The sequence below is a fragment of the Lucilia sericata genome, unplaced genomic scaffold (assembly GCF_015586225.1).
Source record: "Lucilia sericata isolate MDLA Ls3-8-SP2 unplaced genomic scaffold, ASM1558622v1 Contig001542F_arrow, whole genome shotgun sequence".
NCBI lineage: Eukaryota > Metazoa > Arthropoda > Insecta > Diptera > Calliphoridae > Lucilia > Lucilia sericata.
Genome location: NW_023995466.1, coordinates 1 through 25,671, shown reverse-complemented (window position 1 = coordinate 25,671; position 25,671 = coordinate 1). Strand labels below are relative to the sequence as shown.

At 33.5% G+C, this 25,671-nt stretch overlaps 5 protein-coding genes across 5 annotated transcripts; 2 read left to right on the top strand and 3 right to left on the bottom strand.

Annotated features, from left to right (window-relative positions):
- Positions 1-8,078: 8,078 nt before the first annotated feature.
- Positions 8,079-11,699, bottom strand: LOC119611840 (DNA repair protein REV1). Its single transcript, XM_037967549.1, is given in 17 exon segments — positions 8,079-9,804; positions 9,806-9,882; positions 9,885-9,979; positions 10,040-10,124; positions 10,127-10,159; positions 10,162-10,269; positions 10,272-10,428; positions 10,431-10,477; positions 10,480-10,512; positions 10,591-10,650; positions 10,653-10,684; positions 10,686-10,932; positions 10,935-11,111; positions 11,114-11,143; positions 11,146-11,229; positions 11,232-11,485; positions 11,689-11,699. Coding segments are annotated over 17 exon segments (3,123 nt in total). The 3' UTR covers positions 8,079-8,211.
- LOC119611838 (probable glutamate--tRNA ligase, mitochondrial) lies at positions 11,372-14,276 on the top strand. The gene is given in 18 exon segments (XM_037967546.1): positions 11,372-12,200; positions 12,202-12,293; positions 12,356-12,399; positions 12,402-12,425; positions 12,428-12,483; positions 12,485-12,572; positions 12,575-12,702; positions 12,704-12,768; positions 12,833-12,843; positions 12,846-12,917; positions 12,920-12,938; positions 12,995-13,112; positions 13,177-13,281; positions 13,283-13,338; positions 13,532-13,583; positions 13,585-13,681; positions 13,837-13,975; positions 14,052-14,276. Coding segments are annotated over 18 exon segments (1,614 nt in total). The 5' UTR covers positions 11,372-11,882; the 3' UTR covers positions 14,182-14,276.
- On the bottom strand, positions 14,243-17,329 carry LOC119611837 (tyrosine--tRNA ligase, cytoplasmic). Its single transcript, XM_037967545.1, is given in 13 exon segments — positions 14,243-14,561; positions 14,564-14,670; positions 14,733-14,964; positions 14,967-15,057; positions 15,124-15,261; positions 15,263-15,339; positions 15,342-15,398; positions 15,401-15,463; positions 15,466-15,645; positions 15,648-15,708; positions 15,710-15,930; positions 16,992-17,009; positions 17,012-17,329. Coding segments are annotated over 13 exon segments (1,563 nt in total). The 5' UTR covers positions 17,193-17,329; the 3' UTR covers positions 14,243-14,424.
- A 1,116-nt stretch (positions 17,330-18,445) lies between these two features.
- Positions 18,446-24,625, top strand: LOC119611836 (elongation factor-like GTPase 1; the record flags this gene model as incomplete). The annotated part of the gene is given in 10 exon segments (XM_037967544.1): positions 18,446-19,077; positions 19,080-19,187; positions 19,190-19,323; positions 19,326-19,419; positions 19,422-19,550; positions 22,679-23,194; positions 23,197-23,317; positions 23,379-24,376; positions 24,379-24,450; positions 24,512-24,625. Coding segments are annotated over 10 exon segments (2,731 nt in total), but the record flags the coding sequence as incomplete, so codon positions are not given.
- LOC119611839 (uncharacterized protein C3orf38 homolog) lies at positions 20,152-21,382 on the bottom strand. The gene is made up of 2 exons (XM_037967548.1): positions 21,111-21,382; positions 20,152-21,044 (listed from the first exon to the last, which is right to left on the bottom strand). The coding sequence occupies exons 1-2, from the start codon at positions 21,238-21,240 to the stop codon at positions 20,236-20,238; spliced, it is 939 nt and encodes a 312-aa protein (XP_037823476.1). The 5' UTR covers positions 21,241-21,382; the 3' UTR covers positions 20,152-20,235.
- Positions 24,626-25,671: the final 1,046 nt, after the last annotated feature.

Genomic DNA, 25,671 nt, shown 5'->3' with positions numbered 1-25,671 from the left:
GAACTAGAACTGAACTAGAACTGAACTAGAACTGAACTAGAACTGAACTAGAACTGAACTAGAACTGAACTAGAACTGAACTAGAACTGAACTAGAACTGAACTAGAACTGAACTAGAACTGAACTAGAACTGAACTAGAACTGCACTAGAACTGAACTAGAACTGAACTAGAACTGAACTAGAACTGAACTAGAACTGAACTAGAACTGAATTAGAACTGAACTAGAACTGAACTAGAACTGAACTAGAACTGAACTAGAACTGAACTAGAACTGAACTAGAACTGAACTAGAACTGAACTAGAACTGAAGTGGAACTGAACTAGAACTGAACTAGAACTGAAGTGGAACTGAACTAGAACTGAACTAGAACTGAACTAGAACTGAACTAGAACTGAACTAGAACTGAACTAGAACTGAACTAAAACTGAACTAGAACTGAACTAGAACTGAACTAGAACTGAACTAGAACTGAACTAGAACTGAACTCGAACTGAACTAGAACTGAACTAGAACTGAACTAGAACTGAACTAGAACTGAACTAGAACTGAACTAGAACTGAACTAGAACTGAACTAGAACTGAACTAGAACTGAACTAGAACTGAACTAGAACTGAACTAGAACTGAACTAGAACTGAACTAGAACTGAACTAGAACTGAACTAGAACTGAACTAGAACTGAACTAGAACTGAACTAGAACTCAACTAGAACTAAACTAGAACTGAACTAGAATTGAACTAGAATTGAACTAGAATTGAACTAGAACTGAACTAGAACTAAACTAGAACTAAACTAGAACTGAACTAAAACTGAACTAGAACTAAACTAGAACTGAACTAGAACTGGAACTGAATTAGAACGGAACTGATTATCCAAATCGGAAGACATCGAATTTAAAAGTTGGGTCACATGACACGAAATTCCCCATATACATATTCATTTAAATATTTTATTTATTAATTTCAACCATATCACTTTAGTTCCATAAAATATGAAGCAGTTAAAAATTCATCATTTAACATTATTTCACTCATAATATTTTATTTCTACTAACACACATATGTACGTACATGTGTATAATTTCAAAAAATTCCCTGTAAATTACATTATTTTAAGAATGACATGATCGACATCCTGCTAATAAATTTATATAAAATCATATTTTTTTCCTCCCATTTAGTAATTTACAAGACACCTGTGCTCACGATACTTGTTTTTGTTACTAAATAGTAAAAAATATTATCTCTGTCAAGCCTACAAAAATCCACAGGATATAAATAATTTAAATTTTATAATTACGACAACAGCAATAACAGAAAACGACGGACAGGCAGACAAACTGAAAAGCACAATTAAAAAGTCGTTCAATCTTAAAAGTGACGTTAAGACAAGCAAAGCTCCCGGTTAAGAAGTGAATTACAAAAATCTGGTATAAAAAACAGGATGTTTTAAAAAAAGTCAATACAATTAAATAGTAAAACTATGACGACGTCGACGGTGATGATGACGACGAAGATGATGATATTGACGATATTAAAATGATGGGGATGTTGAAAATAATTTTAATTACATGCAGTTTCCCCCATTGAGTGTGATATTTTTTCTTATATAGTTTTCGATGAATTAAATCGAACTTAAGTAAAGTGAATTTAGTAGAAAAGTATAAGCAATAAAATACACATATAAATGTTGCTATATGGAGCTTACAAGTTGATTTCTGTCCCCTTACTGGTTTCAAAAGCGTAAGAAAACATAAATTTTGATTCACAATTATTTGTCTTGAAATTAATTCGTGTTATAAACAAGAGCTACTGGCTTTAATTGCTTTGAGTATTAAGAGAAAAGTATTGCCAGGCAACTGGAATATTAAAAGGTTTAGGGCTTAAATTTGAACTGACTATGATCTAGAACTGAACTAGAACTGAACGGAACTGAACTAGAACTTAACTAGAACTGAATTAGAACTGAATTAGAACTGAACTAGAACTGAATTAGAACTGAATTAGAACTGAACTAAAAATGAACCAGAACTGAATTAGAACTGAATTGGAACTGAACTAGAACTGAACTAGAACTGAATTAGAACTGAACTTGAACTGAACTAAAAATGAACTAGAACTGAACTAGAACTGAATTAGAACAGAACTAGAACTGAACTAGAACTGAACTAGAACTGAACTAGAACTGAACTAGAACTGAACTAGAACTGAACTAGAACTGAACTAGAACTGAACTAGAACTGAACTAGAACTGAACTAGAACTGAACTAGAACTGAACTAGAACTGAACTAGAACTGAACTAGAACTGAACTAGAACTGAACTAGAACTGAACTAGAACTGAACTAGAACTGAACTAGAACTGAACTAGAACTGAACTAGAACTGAACTAGAACTGAACTAGAACTGAACTAGAACTGAACTAGAACTGAACTAGAACTGAACTAGAACTGAACTAGAACTGAACTAGAACTGAACTAGAACTGAACTAGAACTGAACTAGAACTGAACTAGAACTGAACTAGAACTGAACTAGAACTGAACTAGAACTGAACTAGAACTGAACTAGAACTGAACTAGAACTGAACTAGAACTGAACTAGAACTGAACTAGAACTGAACTAGAACTGAACTAGAACTGAACTAGAACTGAACTAGAACTGAACTAGAACTGAACTAGAACTGAACTTCAACTGAACTTGAATTGAACTAGAACTGAACTAGAACTGAACTAGAACTGAACTAGAACTGAACTAGAACTGAACTAGAACTGAACTAGAACTGAACTAGAACTGAACTAGAACTGAACTAGAACTGAACTAGAACTGAACTAGAACTGAACTAGAACTGAACTAGAACTGAACTAGAACTGAACTAGAACTGAACTAGAACTGAACTAGAACTGAACTAGAACTGAACTAGAACTGAACTAGAACTGAACTAGAACTGAACTAGAACTGAACTAGAACTGAACTAGAACTGAACTAGAACTGAACTAGAACTGAACTAGAACTGAACTAGAACTGAACTAGAACTGAACTAGAACTGAACTAGAACTGAACTAGAACTGAACTAAACTGAACTAGAACTGAACTAGAACTGAACTAGAACTGAACTAGAACTGAACTAGAACTGAACTAGAACTGAACTAGAACTGAACTAGAACTGAACTAGAACTGAACTAGAACTGAACTAGAACTGAACTTGAACTGAACTAGAACTGAACTAGAACTGAACTAGAACTGAACTAGAACTGAACTAGAACTGAACTAGAACTGAACTAGAACTGAACTAGAACTGAACTAGAACTGAACTAGAACTGAACTAGAACTGAACTAGAACTGAACTAGAACTGAACTAGAACTGAACTAGAACTGAACTAGAACTGAACTAGAACTGAACTAGAACTGAACTAGAACTGAACTAGAACTGAACTAGAACTGAACTAGAACTGAACTAGAACTGAACTAGAACTGAACTAGAAGTGAACTAGAACTGAATTAGAACTGAACTAGAACTGAACTAGAACTGAACTAGAACTGAACTAGAACTGAACTATAACTGAACTAAAATGAACCAGAACAGAACTGAACTAGAACTGAATTGGAACTGAACTAGAACTGAACTAGAACTGAACTAGAACTGAACTAGAACTGAACTAGTACTGAACTAGAACTGAACTAGAACTGAACTAGAACTGAACTAGAACTGAACTAGAACTAAACTAGAACTTAACTAGAACTGAACTAGAACTAAACTAGAACTTAACTAGAACTGAACTAGAACTGAACTAGAACTCAACTAGAACTGAACTAGAACTGAACTAGAACTAAACTAGAACTGAACTAGAACTGAACTAGAACTGAACTAGAACTGAACTAGAACTGAACTAGAACTGAACTAGAACTGAACTAGAACTGAACTAGAACTGAACTAGAACTGAACTAGAACTGAACTAGAACTTAACTAGAACTGAACTAGAACTGAACTGGAAATGAACGAGAACAGAACAGGAATTAGAACTGAACGAGAGATAAACTATTCTAAACTAAATTAACCTGGCATCCCTGTTAAAACTTATACTCTCACTAACTATTGTAAAAGAATTATGACTAGAATATAAGGGATAGAACTACCTACATATGTACTAATACCTGTTCATCTGCATCACTTCCTTTCAACTAGTTCCCAAACTCTTGAAGTCAATCTAGTGTTATAGGTAGATGTTTGTATGTGGCATCTAAAATTGCTCCACCCATTAAAAAGTGCAAATTATTAGTTGATAGTTCCGCCAGGTGCTAGGTGCTATTATTATTAGTATTGTTAATATTGTATTTCGTTTTTGTTTTCTTTAAGTTTCGCAAGAGTGATGAAACATAAATGCACTGGTGATGTCCTAAAACAAGTTCCAATTCATACAGAGATTTTTTTATTAAAAGTCCCACAGTTTATCCATAAAATAACCTTCATTTAGGCCTTTTATTAATATAGAAGAAATATTTTATATATAATGTTATCAACGGCCACATCAACTTCTCCATCAATGGCAGCAGCAGGAGCAGCAGAAAAAAACCTCTTCGAGTTTGTTTTATGCATTTTTCGCCCTATTGATGAAGACTATTAATTACCTAGTTTTTGTTTTTTCCAGCAGTAGAGTTGTTTTTTATGAATGTAGAATTTGTTGTTCTTTTAAGTAATTTGATGATCATTTATTGTTGTCTTGTAATTAATTCGCTATACTATATTTTTTACAATTCCTTGCTGTTGATTGCACACCTGCCAGATGCTTTCTTGATGTTCAACCCCCAAAGTATGTTGATTTAGAACATCTGTGTTTTGTTTGTGTAGAATTGATTTTGAGATTTAAGCATTAAAAAGTTTTAAAATTTATTAAATTTTTGTAATAAGAATGGGAATAAAGTTTATTCTCCAATATCACTTAATTACTTAAATGATTCTAGTTCAGTTCTAGTTCAATTCTAGTACAGTTCTAATTCATTTATAGTTCAGTTCTAATGAAAAATAGAAAAATATTATATATTGAAACTGCTCTATTTCAAACACTAGTTCTTCATCAATTCATTTAAATCTTATTAGGCATACGAGTTTGATTTTAACTTTACATTTTAACATGCTTACACTATTCCTAATAAACTTGTTCCATTTTTCTTTTAAATAATAAATACAACTAAATAAAAACCAACATTAACTTCAAACGATCATAATAACAGAAACAATTTATCATTTTCCTATCAACTTTTGATGTGCAACTCCAGCAAACAAATTTTGAGTATTAGACCCGCGCTTGAAAGTTACAAATTCATATTAAATAGAATGCGGAAAAGTCAGCACCAAACAGGAAATGTTTTAAAAATGATTTCATATTAGGGTTCTATAGTTGAAACGAAAAGTCGATTTTTCGACTTTTTTCATTTAGTTAAAAGGCGACTTTTCGACTTTTTGCGTTTTATGAAAAGTCGATTTTCGACTTTTTTCATTTAAATAAAAGTCGATTTTAGACTTTTCGACTATAAGTATTTATAAATAGTCGACTTTTCGACTTTTTCCGACTTTTTTCGACTTTTTTCGACTTTTTTCGACTTTTTCCTTTTTTCGACTTTCAGACTTTTCGACTTTTTCGACTTTTATTCACAAAGTCGACTTTTCGACTTTTTTCACAGACGATAGTCGAGTTATCGATTTTTTTTGGAACAAAATAGTCGACTTCGACTTTTCGACTTTTTTCGACAAAAAGTCGATTGTTCGATTATTCGAAAGTCGATTTATAGAACCCTATTTCATATGTGCCTATGTTTTTAAGGGCAGGTCTAATGTTATATGCATGCAAATATTCCCTATAAACATATACATATATCTCCCAGCAAAAAATAATTGATGTCATACTTTACAAACGACATCTTAATCACATCTAAAAATGCGATTGCATATTTTTCGCTTCTATAAACCAAATATTTCCTTACAAATAAAAACCGAGTTAAAAGTGAGGAAAGAGATGTTGAAAAGTCACTACAAATAACATATTCGAAGTACATCAAATTTTGGTGAAAAACCAATGAAATTTACATAAGCGTGTCATTGAAAGTATGTGGTTTATTTTTGACTTCCAAATATCGGATTTTTACTGCATCTATGAATAAGATTAGATGTAGTTCAAAGTTGTCAAAAATGAACAACATCCCTCCAATGACACGCTAATGTAAAATTCATAGGTTTTTCACCAAAATTGGAAGTACTTCAAGTATGTTATTTGTGGTGAAAATTCTACTTCTTTTTCCTCACTTTTTTTGCTGGGTCTATGGAGTTAAAAATGCTGCGTAAGCCATCTATTTCTTAAACTAAGAAAAAAGTTAAATGTGGGTTTACTTCCGTTTGATGTGGCGTGATAAAACTAATTATAAAAATCATTAAAAAATAAAGTTTTCTTTTAAAGAGTTGTTCATTCGTAACCAGACAAGTTGTATTAACTGCCAACATACAAGCTTATGTGTACATACAACTCTGCTATGCTACTTCTATATCAACAATAAGATCTTTCATGATCATCACAAACCATCAAAGGTGGTTTAAAGAGGCGACAATGCATTTAATAATAAATGAATGATGATGATATTTTATGTTCAAAATACAACAGAGATAACAAGGCAGCAGGGAGATTGATGATGATTTTAGTTAGACATATGTATATTTTTTTTTTTCATTCGAATTTACTTTTCTTTTGCATTGTAGAAAAGCAGATGTTTTGCTTGTATATAAAGATTATTTTTAAGATAAATCTTAAAGATAAATGTAATTATTAAATATGAATAATAAAAGATATTGATATCTATATAATCTAATATTGTGGATATTTAAATTTAATGCCAAAGTACTTGGGTTTTCAAGTTTAGCTGTTATTTATATTCAGTTCAGTTCTAGTTCAGTTCTAGTTTAGTTCTAGTTCAGTTCTAGTTCAATTCTAGTTCAGTTCTAGTTCAGTTCTAGTCAGTTCTAGTTCAGTTAGTTCAGTTCTAGTTCAGTCTAGTTCAGTTCTAGTTCAGTTCTAGTTCAGTTCTAGTTCAGTTCTAGTTCAGTTCTAGTTCAGTTCTAGTTCAGTTCTAGTTCAGTTCTAGTTCAGTTCTAGTTCAGTTCTAGTTCAGCTGTAGTTCAGTTCTAGTTCAGTTGTAGTTCAGTTCTAGTTCAGTTCTAGTTCAGTTGTAGTTCAGTTGTAGTTCAGTTCTAGTTCAGTTGTAGTTCAGTTCTAGTTCAGTTCTAGTTCAGTTGTAGTTCAGTTGTAGTTCAGTTCTAGTTCAGTTCTAGTTCATTTCTCGTTCAGTTCTAGTTCAGTTCTAGTTCAGTTCTACTTCAGTTCTAGATCAGTTCTAGTTCAGTTCTAGTTCAGTTCTAGTTCAGTTCTAGTTCATTTCTAGTTCAGTTCTAGTTCAGTTCTAGTTCAGTTCTAGTTCAGTTCTAGTTCAGTTCTAGTTCAGTTCTAGTTCAGTTCTAGTTTAGTTCTAGTTCAGTTCTAGTTCTAGTTCAGTTCTAGTTCAGTTCTAGTTCAGTTCTAGTTCAGTTCTAGTTCAGTTCTAGTTCAGTTCTACTTCATTTCTAGTTCAGTTCTAGTTCAGTTCTAGTTCAGTTCTAGATCAGTTCTAGTTCAGTTCTAGTTCAGTTCTAGTTCAGTTCTAGTTCAGTTCTAGTTCAGTTCTAGTTCAGTTCTAGTTCATTTCTAGTTCAGTTCTAGTTCATTTCTAGTTCAGTTCTAGTTCAGTTCTAGTTCAGTTCTAGTTTAGTTCTAGTTCAGTTCAAGTTCAGTTCTAGTACAGTTCTAGTTCAGTTCTAGTTCAGTTCTAGTTCAGTTCTAGTTCAGTTCTAGTTCAGTTCTAGTTCAGTTCTAGTTCAGTTCTAGTTCAGTTCTAGTTCAGTTCTAGTTCAGTTCTAGTTCAGTTCTAGTTCAGTTCTAGTTCAGTTCTAGTTCAGTTCTAGTTCAGTTCTAGTTCAGTTCTAGTTCAGTTCTAGTTCAGTTCTAGTTCAGTTCTAGTTCAGTTCTAGTTCAGTTCTAGTTCTACCCTAGTTGAATTTTAGTTCGCTTCTAGTTCAGTCTCAAATTGTAATTCGCTGGTTGAAACATCAAGCTTTCTGAATACCTTGACCACTTTAATATAAAACTCTTTTATTTGCCAATAAAAAAAAACTTAAGTTACTTTTGATTTTTCAAATTTTACATTTATCACATTTCAATTTCACCGGCAAAAACAACTTCCTGCCATCATAGACCTGCAGCATTTCCATTTGTACTGCTTCTAAAATCATCTTAAATGCCAAGTGCCAAGGACAATCGTTTTCCGTATCTTTCTGTTGTCTTATCACACGTCCCAAATACACCAGAGATTCATATAATTTATCCAATTCTTTAGCTCTTACCAATTCTCGGGCATTGGAACACATTAAATCAACATCATAATTTTCAGGTACATCACAACTTTGCAGCCAAGATAGAAGTAATTCAATACAATTGCTTTGAGTGAAAATATTATCAGAACTTATTTTAATCGATGCTTGGGAAGTTTTCTTTTTAATGTTTGCTTCAGAGCCACTTATTTTCGGTGGCGTTATGGGTCTGTAACTTTGTTCATGTTCTGAATTTTGTTTTTGTGCTTTAAGTTGTTGTTCAATTTCTTGCCTTAGCTCCGGCGGTAGAGCAGCCAAGAACTCTGGATCTACTTCCATAGGTTCGGTATGATTTGTTGCCGAATTTTGCTGATTTTTCTGTTGTAACTTCTGCTCACGTTTTTGTTGTGCCGCCTTAGAAGTAGAGGGTAAAAAATCACTTTCATTAAGTAAACTTTGATTATTATTTGTACTTTTTGCTGGTGCTGGTTTATCTGAAGCATTTTTGTTAGTTATAAGGGGGGCTTTTCTTCTTTCTCTTAGTATTTCTTCTCTTATATCTAAAGGTAAGGCATTAAATACTTCTGGATCCACATCCTCTGGTATTGATTGTTCTTGAACATTTGTATTTTGTTTTAGCTGTTTAGCTGCTGCATTTTGTAACATACCCATTATATTGGGTTTACTTTTGGACTCCTTATTGCTGCCAGCAGCTTTGGGACGTCCTCTTTTTGTAGCTGCAGTATGTTTTTTAGGCTCCGGACTTTTTTTAGTTTCGGGACTTTTATTAATCTCTGGCCCTATGACCAAATTTTTACTTTCATTTGTTGTTTCCTTAATTTCCTTATTTTCTGTTTTGTTGTCCTGTGCTTTAGCTTCTTTCTGCTTTTCTTTTACTTTGGAAAACATATTCTTTATAATATTCTCTTTGGGCTTCTCCTGCTGTTCCGTGGGATCATCTAATTTAGATAATTGTATACCAATGCCTCTTAGCTCGTGAGGCGGTAAATTTAAAGCTTTCATAGTAGTCAATATACACCTAGTAATTGTCTCCAAATCATTAGTAAACTCTGAAAGGGACACTGATTTGGTAATGTGATCACACACACCATGACCCATAAATTTTGAAGTCTCCACTGGTGCTTCTTTAGCTCTAACCATTAGTTTTAGAGTAACACATTTGGTTTTTCTTTTAATATCATTCAAACGATTGTGTACTTCGGCACATAACTGCTTGAGAAAAGTTTCCAATTCGTCATAGGTTTTGAAACGTATGCCATAATTTACTTCTGCCGAAACAGATTTACGTATTTGGCCATAAGTTAAACCTCTTTGATCTATGCCGCGACAAAATTGATATAAAGTTTCACCAAATTTTTTACCCACCAACATTTGCACACGAGCCAGGGAAACTTTTCTGCAAATCACCGCACGTAATCATTTGAGCCTCTTTTAAGGTATAGGCCGTACTACTGCCTACTCCCGGTAAATCTGTATGGGTATTTCCGCCATATAGGCCTCCACATTTTCACATTGTAAATAATATTGACCATCGGGTTTGGCCTTTTTGGTGGCCATTCTAGCCTGTAATCTAAAGAAAAGTAAAGGCTTTTAAACAAATCCAAATCTATAAATAACGACAATAACTTACTTATTGGCTCCTACGCCTGCCGAACAGGGACACTGGGTTTTATCTCTAACTTCTTCTCGTATGGCCTTTACAAAATCCATTACATCACCTTAAGTTCATCTAAAACTTCCGTTAAATCACAAACATTTCATCACAACTGACAGCCTCTATATTTAAAGTATACTGGGCTATGGTATTGTATAGAGTAAAGGCTACTTCTCGATAGCCTTCAAAATCATATTGTATGGTTTGAGTTCCGGGCATAGTTTCAAAGCTTGACCCACAAACATGCCATTGCGTATACCTTTGGCTCGTGCTTCATATGAGGCAGAGGCTATTTCAGATAGTGACATTTTGTTTTCAAAGCCACCACGTACTTTGTCCGAAAGTATGTTATTGTGCAGATGCTGCCCTCAAAACGTTTGGCAAATAACTCCATTTCGGTTTTGCGATCAGCATTGGGTGGACTGGTACTTCAGTGGCCGAGGACCACCTAAAGGGAAAAAAACATTATTTTCAAATAAATTTATAAGTATGAAGGTAAAGTTGGTAGAGGTCATCTATATATCTGCCTTTAGAGTGTGTTACCGCCACCGGTTGTCCCTTTAAGTGGGGATGTGTGCGTAAACCACAGAAACGAAAAAACAATCCATATCAATATGCATGGACACAAGATTTTTGGCCGGGACAATTTAAAAGGCTCTATTCAGCAACGTTATTCATTTGTAAACGTTTCTTTAACTCTAAACGAGCAGAAAACCATTTCCACCATGCTGTTCCCTTAAATCGCTAACATACTGCTTTAAAGCCTGCTCCCAGAGTAGCTATATGATGTAAACGTGAATTATTATAAAATTCACTTAGAAATTTTGGATCCACTGCAGTACGAAGCCACACTAGATGAGTTTGCCGCACGAAGACGAATTAAGAGAAACATCCTTTTTCGACATAGAACTATTCGCTGCTAAACTATGACGCATTTTTGCATTTAATTCTTGTAAACCATTATTAATAGATTTCAAATTATTCTTTAACTGATCTTCCACCTCCATGGTATTAGTTGCTGCCACACTTACATTTGGTTCCTCCTTTTCTTCATTACCAAACTTATGCTAGGTTGGGATTTCTTTGATTTGTATAGAGTAAATATTTCGTATAATCTAAAATCTTTTTTTTTTTTATACAGTCCACCACCCATTGGGGACTTATAATTTACTAGTATTCATATTGCGCACCTTGACATCGGGCAAATTGGAGGCAATAATGTAAGTGGTGTGCGATCTCTCATAATGATGAAAAATACCACCATGTATCATCATAATACGTTTTAGTTCATCGGCCGAAGGGTTCGTATGACCATTGACCAAATATGGATATGCCGGAGAATAAATCGGTTTCTTATAAGGATTACTGGCGGCACTAAACTGTTCTTCCAGTTTGGTAATTTTGGCCGCCCATATAACCGCCCTGAAAAAAATCAAGATTAATCCATAAACTACACTATATTTTTATTTCAATCACTAATATTACCCATTCCTTCAAAGCCATTATTCATTTTTACCGGTCTTTCTCATCAAATTTTAAATAATTTCTTATTGAAATTGCGAAATAAACTTTTAAAACCCGGGATTTGTCGTTTTGTTTTGGTTTTCTTCATTCAATTTATAAACAAAGCAAGCATGAGGTTGTCATATTGTGAATGAAGTTAATATATAGTTCACAATAGTATGTAAATAAAGCTTTATTGTGCATGTTTTTTAACTGTTCTCAATCAGCTGTGAAATGTAAACAATAACTAAGGTTAATTTTAAATATTTTTGCAAAATAGTGTAATTTTTAAGAAAATTTTAAATTATAAATTAAAATGGTTCTGCTGAGAAGAATCATTAACAAAAACATCTTGTTTCCTCTTTCTGCAATTAAAAGATTTTCTTCTAACGAAGTAAGAGTACGTTTTGCTCCTAGTCCCTACCGGTAAGTTATTGGAATACTTTGAAATTTAAACAATAATTTAATAAACAAAACATTTATAACAGGTTATTTACATTTGGGTGGCCTGCGTACCGCTTTATACAATTATTTATATGCCAAAAATCAAAATGGTAAATTTTTACTGCGCATAGAAGACACGGATCAAACACGTCTAGTGCCCGGAGCTATGGAAGCCTTAATAGAAGATTTACCAATGGGCTGGCATAGATATAGATGAGGGTCCTGGCAAATTTGGTGGTAGTTATGGACCTTATATACAGAGTCAACGAACCAAAATATACTTGTAAGTATAAGGATTTAACATAAAAACGAAAAAAAATATTTTTGTTTGCACCAATTTCAGAGATTCGGTTTTAAAACTCTATTAGATAATGGCACAGCTTATCGTTGTTTTGCACCGAACGCCGTTTGGATTTGTACGCAAGGAAGCTGTTAGAGCACGACAAATACCCAAATATGATAACAAATGTCGCCCACTTAACAGAGAAGAAGCAAATCAATGAGCTTTTAGCTAAACAAACGCCCTATTGTATACGTTTTAAATTGACGGATTATGAGGAACCTATAACGATTTAATTATGGTCCGGTACACACATAATGTCAGTGATAATGAAGGCGACCGGTTATAATAAAAACCGATCCAATTTCCTACGTATCATTTCGCCAATGTAGTGGATGATCATTTAATGGGCTGTGACACATGTATTTCGTGGTGTAGAATGGCAAATTTCTACCACAAAACATTTATTGTTATATAAGTAAGAAATTATTTATAAAATTCCAAATCTACAACTTCCTTTAAAGTGATTTTGTAAATTTTAGAGCTTTTGGTTGGCACCACCAAAATTTGGTCACTTACCTTTATTAGTTAATAACGATGGAACTAAGTTAAGTAAACGCCAGGGTGATATGGTATTAAACATTTTAGGTATGTAGTGCTAATATAAATCCAATAAGAAATTTATTGAATTGTTTATTGTATAGAGATAAAGGCTATTTTCCTACTGCCGTAGTTAATTATGTAGTTTCCGCTGGTGGCGGCTTTCCCCATGAACAATTTAGTAAACCAAAGGTTTATAGTTTAAAAGAACTATCAGAAAAGGTTTGTAATAGATTTTCTTTAATAATATAGTACCTTCTGGAAATATTAGTTTTATTTTTAACAGTTTAATATTGAACAAGTAAATTCACATCCCAGCCGCTTAAATCCTATCATATTGGATGATTTCAATCGTTTACATATTATTAAATTATTAGAATCTGAAAACAGCTACCAAGGAACTAGTGGAAAATGTTACAACGTTAATTAAGGAATCATATCCCAATGAGTAAGTACTATATAGTTTTAATTAGTTTCTAATTAGAATGAAATAATAATAATGAAAAACGAGTTGCTAACTGTTTTGTGTGCAAATTCCCACAACGAAAAGGCAGCAGCTCGTTAGTTGGCTTTTTATTATGAATGAAGTTTTAACAAATTTAATTTTAATTTAAAATATATTTTTCTATTTCTTGTTATAGATCAAATCTGGATTTAAATGCCGATCATATAAAGAGTGTTTTACAATGGGCTTGCTCAGCGTTTGACTTTCGTTAAGGATTTAACATCGCCTAAATTAAGTTTCCTGTGGGTTAAACCTACAAATTTCATTCTAAAGGATCTAACTAAAGGTATGTTTGCTTACGACTTTCTACAAGTTTTTTTTATCTTTCAACATTTCGATTATAATTCTTCACGCCATTTTCAACTTAAACATCACTTTTAATTTTTTCATTAAATTTTGGTACTAAAATTATGATTTAAAATGTATCAAAAATATTTACAGAACAACTTGAAATACTTAACGAAATTATATCAACGACTGAGTTTAATAAAGATAATTTGAATAAAGTTTTAAAAGAATTTAGCAAAGAGCAGAGTATAAAATTCCCGGTACTAATGAAATGCTTAAGATCAGCTTTTAAGTGGTTTAAAAGTGAGTGTATTAAAAATACCAAGCAATGAAAATAAAATTTAAAAAAAATATTAACAAAATTTTAGGAAGGACCTGGGGGTAGCAGAAATGATGGAAATTTTAGGACAAAAAGTGGTAATACAAAGATTAAAAGATGTTTTAGTTGAAGGAACTAAAACAATTGAAACCAAACAAGCCGAAAGGCGGCTTAAATGACCATCCGTTATCTATGAAATAGTGTAATAAATTGTAAATAAAATGTTAACATTTTTAATGTTTAAGGCAGTTATATCTGTTTATTGTGTTAAAAACTTTAAGCCTTTTTTTCTTAAAAAAAAATAAAAACTAAAAAAACAAATATCAAAATGTGTTACTAAGAAGGCGTTTTAAATAAATAAAAGAATGTGTGGTAAATAAACTAAATGCCTTTGTTCATAATATCGCTTTAGTAGAAATCATCTATTTAATACAACAATTGGCTAATTTGCTGGAAAGTTTTTCGCCATCAGGAGTTAAAAGGAAGTTATCTTTCCAAACAGCAACACCATCAGCATTTGTCTTGAAATCAACTGAAAGTTTTTCCCAAACTTTCTTTTGGGATTCAATTGCTCATCGGGTTGGCCACTGTAGCCTTCAAAGGCCAAACGGCTGCCGGGAGCTGCATTGGCAGGAACAATAATGGGTTCAACCACAGTATGATCCTCACTGGAAATAATTTAAAATATTGATTAAATTTTTAAATTAAAAAACTTCTTAAATGAACTTACTTGGAAGTGCATAAAACCATGCCCTCGGATAGAATACCACGCATTTTAGAGGGTTTGAGATTGCACAAAACCGCTACCAAACGTTGATCTAGCTCTTCGACGGTAACAAATTTAACCAAACCACTGATAATAGTGCGTGGTTGCTCTTCGGCCAAATCAATCTTTAAAACATACAAAGTATCAGCATCAGGATGACGTTGTACTTCAAGCACCTTGCCAACACGTATATCCAACGATGGGGACCATCTTCCTCAGGGGCGGCAGCATTGGCGGCATTACCACCCTTAGTTTTAGCTGGTGGTGGATAAGCAGCAGCACTAAGTTTCTATAAAATTAAAAATAATTTTTGTTATTAGCTGTATTATTGATTTACAATGCCATTACTATGTACTTACTGTAATTCTGGTGTTTCGAAAGTTTTTCTAATAGGATCCAGCAATCTGTTGATGTATTTCTCTACGGTAGCTTTAAGATCAGCAGGATGTAACTTTTGATCAGCGAAATATTGTTCCAAATCAGCAAAAGTTATTGAAAGTAACATCACCACCATTTTCAGGGGCACGATTAATTTCAAAACCTTCACCCTCTTTGAACAAGGAGAATAAACATGCTTAACAAAGGACAGCAAACCATTGTCGGCAATATTGCCGGGTTCACAGAAAGCCTCTTCAACTTCTTCTTAACATTAGCGGGTGAATCCAAAAGATCTATTTTTGAGTCTTCTTCCGAGAAGACATTTTACCACCAGCCAAACCAGGCACCATAGGGTTCATGAAATGTATACGTTTCTCATAGCCCAATTGAGGCAAATATTTCTCGGAGAAAGTGAAGATTTTTCTCTGATCAACACCACCGAATTGAGCATCTACCTTAAGGTATTCTTCATCCAAGGCTTGTAGACCGGGATACAGCAACCGGATAACAGGGGATATTCAACTTGTTTGACTACTTCAGCACCAGCTTTTTTGGCATCGTGCTTGTGTAACCACCGAACTTAGTTTGTAAACATCGAGGGTATATTCCTTGGACAATTGATAGTCGGTACCCTTAACGAATTTTAATTTATCTAGAGGAACACCAATCGATGATAACATAGCCTTGATGACAGCTTCATAATATTGGGTACGTAATTGCAAAAGAGTCCATGGTGCTTTCATGTTATCCAAATAGGCATGAAGATCGGCAAAAGAATGGTGACCTGGAGGTTAAAAGAAAATGTTTGTGAATGAAGGACTGAATTTTGGAGCCCTAAAATCATAGATACATAAATGGATAGATAGATAGATAGATAGATAGATAGATAGATAGATAGATAGATAGATAGATAGATTGATTGATAGATAGATAGATAGATAGATAGATAGATCGATAGATAGATAGATAGATAGATAGATAGATAGATAGATAGATAGATAGATAGATAGATAGATAGATAGATAGATAGATAGATAGATAGATAGATAGATAGATAGATAGATAGATAGATAGATAGATAGATAGATAGATAGATAGATAGATAGATAGATAGATAGATAGATAGATAGATAGATAGATAGATAGATAGATAGATAGATAGATAGATAGATAGATAGATAGATAGATAGAGATAGATAGATAGATAGATAGATAGATTAGATAGATAGATAGATAGATAGATAGATAGATAGATAGATAGATAGATAGATAGATAGATAGATAGATAGATAGATAGATAGATAGATAGCTAGATAGATAGATAGATAGATAGATAAATATACATGAATGATAGCACAACTGGAATTGTAACTGGTTTCAATAGGAATTGTCCTTAGTACAAGGTCAACAAGCAAATTTCATTGCGTCATCGTAAAAACAAACTTTACGTTGATAGTCAGTATAAAAAGGATAGGCTTAGTAAACTTTTAGGTTCATTACAATATATTATTGATCATTCGTCTCAATTTCACAATGAGTCTTTGAAATTGCCTTAGCATTTCTAATGTGTAATTTTCTTTCCAGTTATTTGTTTAACAAAAAAAACAATCACTTTTATGTTAATTCTGCGTATTATGAAGCTATTATGTTTAATTATTACTTAGCTAAATTCCTAGAAACTAAATTTTTTGTTTACAAAATTCGCCACAATGAGTGTCACATTCCAAAGTAATTACAATTTTATACATGTGTGTGTGTGTATTAATTTTAAACACGAAATCACAATAATCCCACAGATTTTTCTAAAAGTTAAAATATTTTCTATAAATCCATTAAAAATATTACCCTCACATCCTGCTTTCAAAAGTCAGCAATTTTCGACATAGGCACGAAATAGGCCACATGAGGTTTACCGGTGGTGGCAGTACCCCAATATATTTTCAAATCGCGCTCCTTCAGGATAGCATTGAGTTTATCTTCACCTAAAGTTTCTTGGAGATTACGGGTAATCAATTCCTTTTTCTGTTCAGGAGTTAACGAAGTCATTTTGTTTACGTTTTGTTCCTTTATCGCCAATTGCACCAAAAAACACTTTCGAAAACGTGGACAAATTCGATGGATAAAAATGACTAAATGCAGATAAACGTCAGCTGCGTATGTGCAGAGATGTGTCTTGTGTCCAATAAGAAAATGTCAAACTATTGTGAATGAAAATAAAACAGCTGTTAGAGTGAATACAGTAAGATTATAATTGCGACCGTAGCGACAAGCAACAGACGATAACTTTTGTTAATTTATTATTTGTTTTGGAAAATAATTTTATTTGAGAATATTAGAATACAAAGTTCATTTAAAGCAAGCCTGGCAACTCTTTCGAAACGGTGAAAGGATAGTGGGATCGGCATTTAAGCTGTATTGGTAGGTTTATTTCGGTAACGATGTCACAAAGTATACAGAGGTGTCACTTTTGACATTTAAAAAAAGTGTAAAATCAGCTTTTGTTTGATTTTGAAATTGTTTGGTGAGAAGAGGTATATAAAATACAGCTAAAAAAATTATTGAATTCGTTTTGTGCGAAAGAGAGGGAAATAGTTTTTTGCTCGTGACGCCTCTGTATACCCTGTGACGATGTCTTTGTGTAGCATCGTCGTTCCGATGCAAAGAACCGATTTTCGTGGGACAACCTTTTTTAACCTGGTTAAAAGTATCCAAAATTTTGTTATAAAATTTTCTATTATCTTTCAAAATTATCTTTCAAAACAAATTTTAGTCCATTCAATATATTAAAATATGTTTAAATAATAATAAATTAAAATTTAAATTATCAATTTCCTGTAACTTAATAATTATAAGAGATTAAAAGCACACTCCTGAACATTTAAGCATTTTAAGACCTAGCCGAGCTCTTTCTAAAAATAATAAAAAATTGTTAAAATACGATAAGAAACGTGTTTCAAATTATATACATCGAGCCTTCATAAGCGCCGCATCTGGAATATTTGTGGATCCATTTGCACAACTTAAACTCTTATACTCCTTGGCTACTCACACGACAAATGCACATCGATCAATAAATTCAATAGTTTATTTATTTTCAAAAACAAAACAATTTATTTTCAGAATGAAACTGCTTTCTGCCAAGAAAATAAATTTATTATTTTCATAAAAAATTTTTAAATAAAAATTTAACGGTTTGTACTTAACAGCTGATTAAAAATCCCTTCCCACTTTAGTTATTGTGAATGATTGAATTAATTTCACAACATAAACAAAAAACAGCTGGCTTGCACTACGCAATTTCATAAACAGGCGTAAACAAATCAGTTTCACACGTGCGGTACGACAGTCCAAATTGGCTTAAATAAGTTTGTGTTTCTAAGTTTATATACGGTTCCGTTGTGTAAATTACGCGCCTTTTTACGTGAGTGAGTGTGTGTGAGTTTTTTTCTTTGTGCATCCTTTAAGTGAAAAAAAAGTTTTCTTAAAATGCCTATCGTTGATACCGGTGATTTAGTTAATTTACAAAAAAATATCGAAAGCGTGCGTAATATTTGTATATGTGGCCCTGTTGATCATGGAAAAACTACTTTAGCCGATTCGCTAGTGGCCAGCAATGGCATTATATCGCAGCGTATGGCGGGAAAATTACGCTATTTGGATAATCGTCAAGATGAACAGGAACGCGGTATAACTATGAAGAGCAGTAGCATATCTCTGTTCTATCAAAGTTTTGCGGATCATAAGAACTTTTTGGTGAATTTAATAGATTCGCCGGGTCATGTAGATTTCTCCAGTGAAGTTTCTACAGCGGTGAGATTGTGCGATGGCGCTATTGTGGTGGTAGATGTAGTGGAGGGTGTATGTCCTCAAACTCGGGCTTGTCTGCAACAAGTTTTATGTGGAACAATTGAAACCGTGTTGGTTTTAAATAAATCGACCGTCTTATTTTGGAGAAGCAAATGACTCCTTTGGATGCTTATTTCCATATTACCCAAGTACTGGAACAGGTGAATGCAGTTTTGGGCAGCATCTTTGCTTCTGATGTCTGGCTAAAGAGGATATTAGTCATAAGGATAATTATGAGTCAGCCTTAGAGGATAGCGATGATTCACATTTATATTTTTCTCCTGCTTCGGGCAATGTTGTCTTCTGCTCAGCTTATGATGGTTGGGCTTTGTTGGTGTACGTGACTTTGCTGCCACTTATGCTGAAAAATTGGAAATGTCGGTTGAAGATTTGGAACAAGTTTTATGGGGTGATTACTTCTATAATGCTAAAAGAAATGCGCCATTGCTGGTGCTCAGGAAAAGGCTAAAAAGCCTATGTTTGTTCAATTTGTTTTGGAGAATATATGGAGTTTGTACGACACGATCGCTGTAAGAAAGGATAAGGATAAAATACCAGGTAAGTGAAAGATTATTTATATATTTTTTTTTAGTTTATTGTAGATTATTCTTATAAGAACATTTCTTAAATCAAATATTACTTGATGCAAACATATTTTTTACACCCTTCACCTCGGTGAGCAGGTTTGTCATTCCGTTAGTATTTTCCACAATATAATTTTGCGACCCTATCCCAAGATGTCTATGGAATCCAAATCTTCAATAATTCTGTTAGAAATGTTTTCGAAAAGTTTCCTATTTAAAATCAGAAAGATCTGTCCATAAATAACGGAGATATGAACAAAATCCCAAATTCCTGAAAATTTCATAAAAAACAATTTATTGCATGTTTTGACAAAACAGCAACAACAACATAGCTTATTGGAAAAAAGTATGTTTGTATGTGTGTTAGTTTTATTGCTTTACGTATTTTGTTTTTTTTTTGTGTTTTGTTTGGCGTATATTGTTGTTGTTTTTGTTATTCCAATGACAGAGTGAAATTTTATAAAATAATATACACAATATGATGAAGTCCCTTCACTTACTAAAATGTAAAAAAGATTTGGCATGGAGATTATAGACTTATTACTTGTTTTAAATTCCAATTAGACACAATTGTATTAGTTATATTCGCAATTTTTCGCATCTCATTTATTAACTTAAATAAATTATTTATACAAAATTTTTACAAATTTAAGTTACTACTAAGCTAGTTCACCTTGCGGCACTGGCAATTCCAAAGCATCTTTCAAATCAACACTCTCCTCCAATGATGGCATAACAGCTGCTCCTTTACTGCGCAAGATTAACTTTATATTTTTCGTTTTCCAATTATTCTCAGCAAAGGGATCTCTTAAAAGGCCAAAAACGCATTCAAAAACTCCCACACAATCTTGTGAGGTATGTAGAGTGCCACAGCTTAAGACCAGAACTAAACCATGAACATCCATACGCCCTTGAACTCCAGCATGAGTTAGGTTGGGATTGAAATAAAAACCAAAACGTTGACGAGTTTCCACCAGATTTTGTAAAATACTTTCTGAATCTTCACATAAATGTTCGTCTATGCCATCATTGGCCGCAATTTGCATTAATAAAGAAGCATCCGTCCAGAAGTCATTTACTTTTAATGAGTTTTTATTATAATTGTCGAAAAACCATTCGGAAAATTTGCGAGCCAATAAATGTATGGGAAATTCAGAGGGTTCTTGTATAATTGTAGCGTTAGTGGTAGTAGAAGATTCCGCTGAATGATAATTTAATTGACTATGATTTTGCTGCTCAGTTGTTTCACTTTTTACTACCGCCGTAGTACCATTTTGTGTGTTTGTGGAGTCATAGCTTTGATACCAATAGTCCACAACTTTTTTCACCAGTTGCGATTTGGTAAAGTCGGCCGTTAAAGGTACTTTCTTTTTATGTAAATATCTAAAGAGAATTTCCTTTGTTATTAAACGTTTACTTAGCAGGGTGGTGCAGTCGGGTATGTGCAGAAATATTGTGTCCAAGGCCTCTGTAGGGAAATTTAATTGTGTTTAAAAGTTGTTGATTTGCTAAAATTTATTACTACCTTACTTACCCAGCTCTGAGTTTACGTTTATCACATTTTTGGTTACACTTTTGGCCAGTTGATATAATATAGAAATATTGTTTCTTTCCGTTTGCAGCAAATCAATAATACCAATTTTTTCTTGTATTGTATAAGACATTTTTAGGCATTTTTTATTGTACTTTTACTTTTGGGAAAATAATAATTTTGCATTTTGTCCAGATTTTTTTTTGCGGAATATTTTGTTTACAAAATCTGAATCAATTGACAGCTGTTTTCCTTCTCTCTTCCTCTTTGAAGAGTTTTTTATTAGTGATGCCATATCTAATAATAATTGTTATGTTGGTAAAGAAAACACAGCTGTTTTGTTTGTTCTGATAGTTGGCAATGCCGTTTTGTTAAAAAATCGTTAAATTTGAACATTTTAAAGTAGAAAGTGGAATTATGTGACAAAATTTAACAACTGAACTAGAACTGAATTAGATCTGAACTAGAACTGAACTAGAACTGAACTAGAACTGAACTAGAACTGAACTAGAACTGAACTAGAACTGAACTAGAACTGAACTAGAACTGAACTAGAACTGAACTAGAACTGAACTAGAACTGAACTAGAACTGAACTAGAACTGAACTAGAACTGAACTAGAACTGAACTAGAACTGAACTAGAACTGAACTAGAACTGAACTAGAACTGAACTAGAACTGAACTAGAACTGAACTAGAACTGAACTAGAACTGAACTAGAACTGAACTAGAACTGAACTAGAACTGAACTAGAACTGAACTAGAACTGAACTAGAACTGAACTAGAACTGAACTAGAACTGAACTAGAACTGAACTAGAACTGAACTAGAACTGAACTAGAACTGAACTAGAACTGAACTAGAACTGAACTAGAACTGAACTAGAACTGAACTAGAACTGAACTAAAACTGAACTAGAACTTAATTAGAACAGAACTAGAACTGAAGAAAATATGAAAATTCAAAATTTTCACATGCTGAGGGCCTTATTTCACTGGGTAGACTTGAGAACGGTCTAACATGCGCCCCTGAATCCTTCTATGAAGAAATGAGGTGGCAATTTTTGTACATGGCTGAGCCGGTCCATGTACAAGCACTTTGCTAAAGTACTCGAGCTAATCTAATCGAGCTTTCAAGAAGCTTCCTATTCAGCAAAATCCGTATGTAAATAACGGAGATATAAGCAAAAAGTTCATAAAAAATAATGTTGGTGCATGCTTTGAAAAAATCCAACAACAACCAACCAAGGTTGTATATTGGTTTTATTACTTTGCGTATTTTGTTGGTTTTTTTCTTTGCGTATTTCGTTTGTTTTTTCTTTGAGTATTTTGTTTGTTTCTTTTCTTTGCGTATTTGTTGGTTTTTTTTGTGTTTTTTTTCGTTAGTTGTTGTTGTATGATTTGTTATTGCTAAAGTAACGGTACGGATGGAAAATATAAAATAGTAACGTGAATTATTATAAAATTAAACACAATATGGTGAAGGGTATATAAGATTCGGTAAAAGAGAATATTGAACTCTTATTTGTTTAATAATTAACTTATCTTCTCCTGTTCTCATTTAATAAATAGTTATTGCCGAAAAACTGGGGATTAAACTACTAGCTCGTGATCTACGCGTTGGTGATCCCAAAGCACAAATTAAAACCGTCCTGGGTCAATGGTTACCCATTGATCGTACCATTTTAGAAATGGTGGTAAAACATGTACCAGCCCCCAACAGTATAAACGATGAAAGAGCCCAGCGTTTACTCTACCCTGAAAATGTCGATTTGAATACTTATCCCAGCGAATCGTTGGCCCTCAAAGAAGACTTTAAAAAATGTGATGCTCAATCCTCGAACATAATAGTATTTGTATCGAAAATGACACCAGTTCATGTTACACAATTGCCGCAAAATAAACCAAAACGTTTAACCGATCAAGAGTTACAGGCGAGACGTGATGAAGTACGCAAACGTATTGAGGAACGTAAACAGTTGGCTGCCCAAAGTTCGGAGGTGGAAAGTATCACAGCTGGGGTACAGCAAATGACTACAGAGGAAAAGCAACAACACGAGGAAGAGGAGAAACAAAAGGCCCTTGAGCAAAGGAGGAAGAAGAGAAGCCTGAATTTGTATTTATAGCCTTTGCCAGAATTTTTAGTGGCACTCTGAAAAAAGGCATGAAATTGTATAATCTGGCACCAAAACATGATCCTAGAAATAAGGAGTAAGTTTTAAAATCGACAATATATCATTAACATTGATTAATATAATAATTTTCTTAATAGATCTCTTTCCCTGGATTCTCCTTATATAACCGAAGTAACCATTGGTGATTTGTATCTCTTTATGGGTGGTGAACTACAGGCTCTAGACGAAGTGCCTGCCGGCAACATAGTGGGCATAGGAGGTCTAGAACAGAGTATTGTTAAAACCAGCACCCTAAGTAATACCATGTACTGTACGTCGTTTAGTGAGTTGAGTGTTATGGCTACACCCATATTTCGGGTAGCCATAGAACCGGTTAATCCCTCCGAAATGCCTAAATTAATTAAAGGTCTTAAATTACTTAATCAAGCCGATGCATGCGTACAAGTATCACTAGAAGCTACGGGAGAACATGTCATCACTACTTTGGGTGAAGTTCATGTCGAAAAATGTGTTCACGATTTGCAGGAGAGTTATGCCAAAATTAAAGTAAATGTCTCTAAACCCATTGTATCATTCCGTGAGACCATAGTGCCAGAAGCTACTGTCGACATGGTCAATGAAGCCATAGTAAAAACATCTGAAGATAAGGATATTTCTAAGAAAATTGTTACCATGACTACCCTCAACAAACTGTCCACTCTTAAAGTTATAGCCTTGCCTTTGCCTCAAACTGTAATAGATATAATTGAAAAATATCATACCTTTATCAAGGAATTTTCCAGTACCGCTAAATCCTCAAATGTATCGGAAAAATCAAGGCAACTGTTGCAGCAAGTAAAATCACAACTTTCTACAGCTTTCAAAGATTTCGATAACAATGGCTTAACCACTCTCTCTCCTGAACAACTAATTGAACGCATTTGGTCTTTGGGCCCACGCCATTGTGGCTCTAACATTTTGCTAAACTTAAGTGACTACGAACATCCCAGCTTTTGGTGGCCTTTATTAAATTCTACAGATGATTTAGATTCACCTAAATCGTCTGATGTAAGACGTGATTATAATAGTTCCTTTGTTAATGGTTTTCAATTGACCACCTCGGCTGGTCCACTGTGTGAAGAGCCAATGCAAGGTGTTTTTTTGTGGTCTTAGAGTGGACTGTTGAGGCTTCGGATGAGTTGAATTCGAAGGCTTATGGTCCGTTTTCCGGTGAGATAAAAATAAAATTATAATATTTTTCAATATTTTTTATTTACTTCTTATGATTTAGGACAAGTTTTAACCGCTTCTAAGGAAGCCTGTCGTCAAGCTTTCCAGAATCAACCACAACGTTTAGTCAGTCCTATGTATAGCTGTAATATTGTCGTTAATGCTGAAGTATTGGGTAAGTTTAACATTTTATAAATATTATTTGTTTATTAAACGAATTTAGATTTTTGGGATAATTTTTTATAACAGAACATATTTAGATCAGATAAATTGATGTAGAAATATGTATCTGAATGATAAAAATTTAAAATCAAGAATGAATTGTTTTCTAAATCTTCCCTAAAACACAATTTTTACAAAGAAATCCGATTTTTCATTAAAACTAAAACATGAACAAGAACTGAACTAGAAGTGAACTAGAAGTGAACTAAAAGTGAACTAGAAGTGAATTAGAACTGAACTAGAACTGAACTAAAAGTGAACTAGAAGTGAACTAGAACTGAACTAGAACTGAACTAGAACTGAACTAGAACTGAACTAGAACTGAACTACTAGAACTGAACTAGAACTACTAGAACTGAACTAGAACTGAACTAGAACTGAACTAGAACTGAACTAGAACTGAACTAGAACTGAAACTAGAACTGAACTAGAACTGAACTAGAACTGAACTAGAACTGAACTAGAACTGAACTAGAACTGAACTAGAACTGAACTAGAACTGAACTAGAACTGAACTAGAACTGAACTAGAACTGAACTGAACTAGAACTGAACTAGAACTGAACTAGAACTGAACTAGAACTGAACTAGAACTGAACTAGAACTGAACTAGAACTGAACTAGAACTGAACTAGAACTGACTAGAACTGAACTAGAACTGAACTAGAACTGAACTAGAGAACTGAACTAGAACTGAACTAGAACTGAACTAGAACTGAACTAGAACTGAACTAGAACTGAACTAGAACTGAACTAGAACTGAACTAGAACTGAACTAGAACTGAACTAGAACTGAACTAGAACTGAACTAGAACTGAACTAGAACTGAACTAGAACTGAACTAGAACTGAACTAGAACTGAACTAGAACTGAACTAGAACTGAACTAGAACTGAACTAGAACTGAACTAGAACTGAACTAGAACTGAACTAGAACTGAACTAGAACTGAACTAGAACTGAACTAGAACTGAACTAGAACTGAACTAGAACTGAACTAGA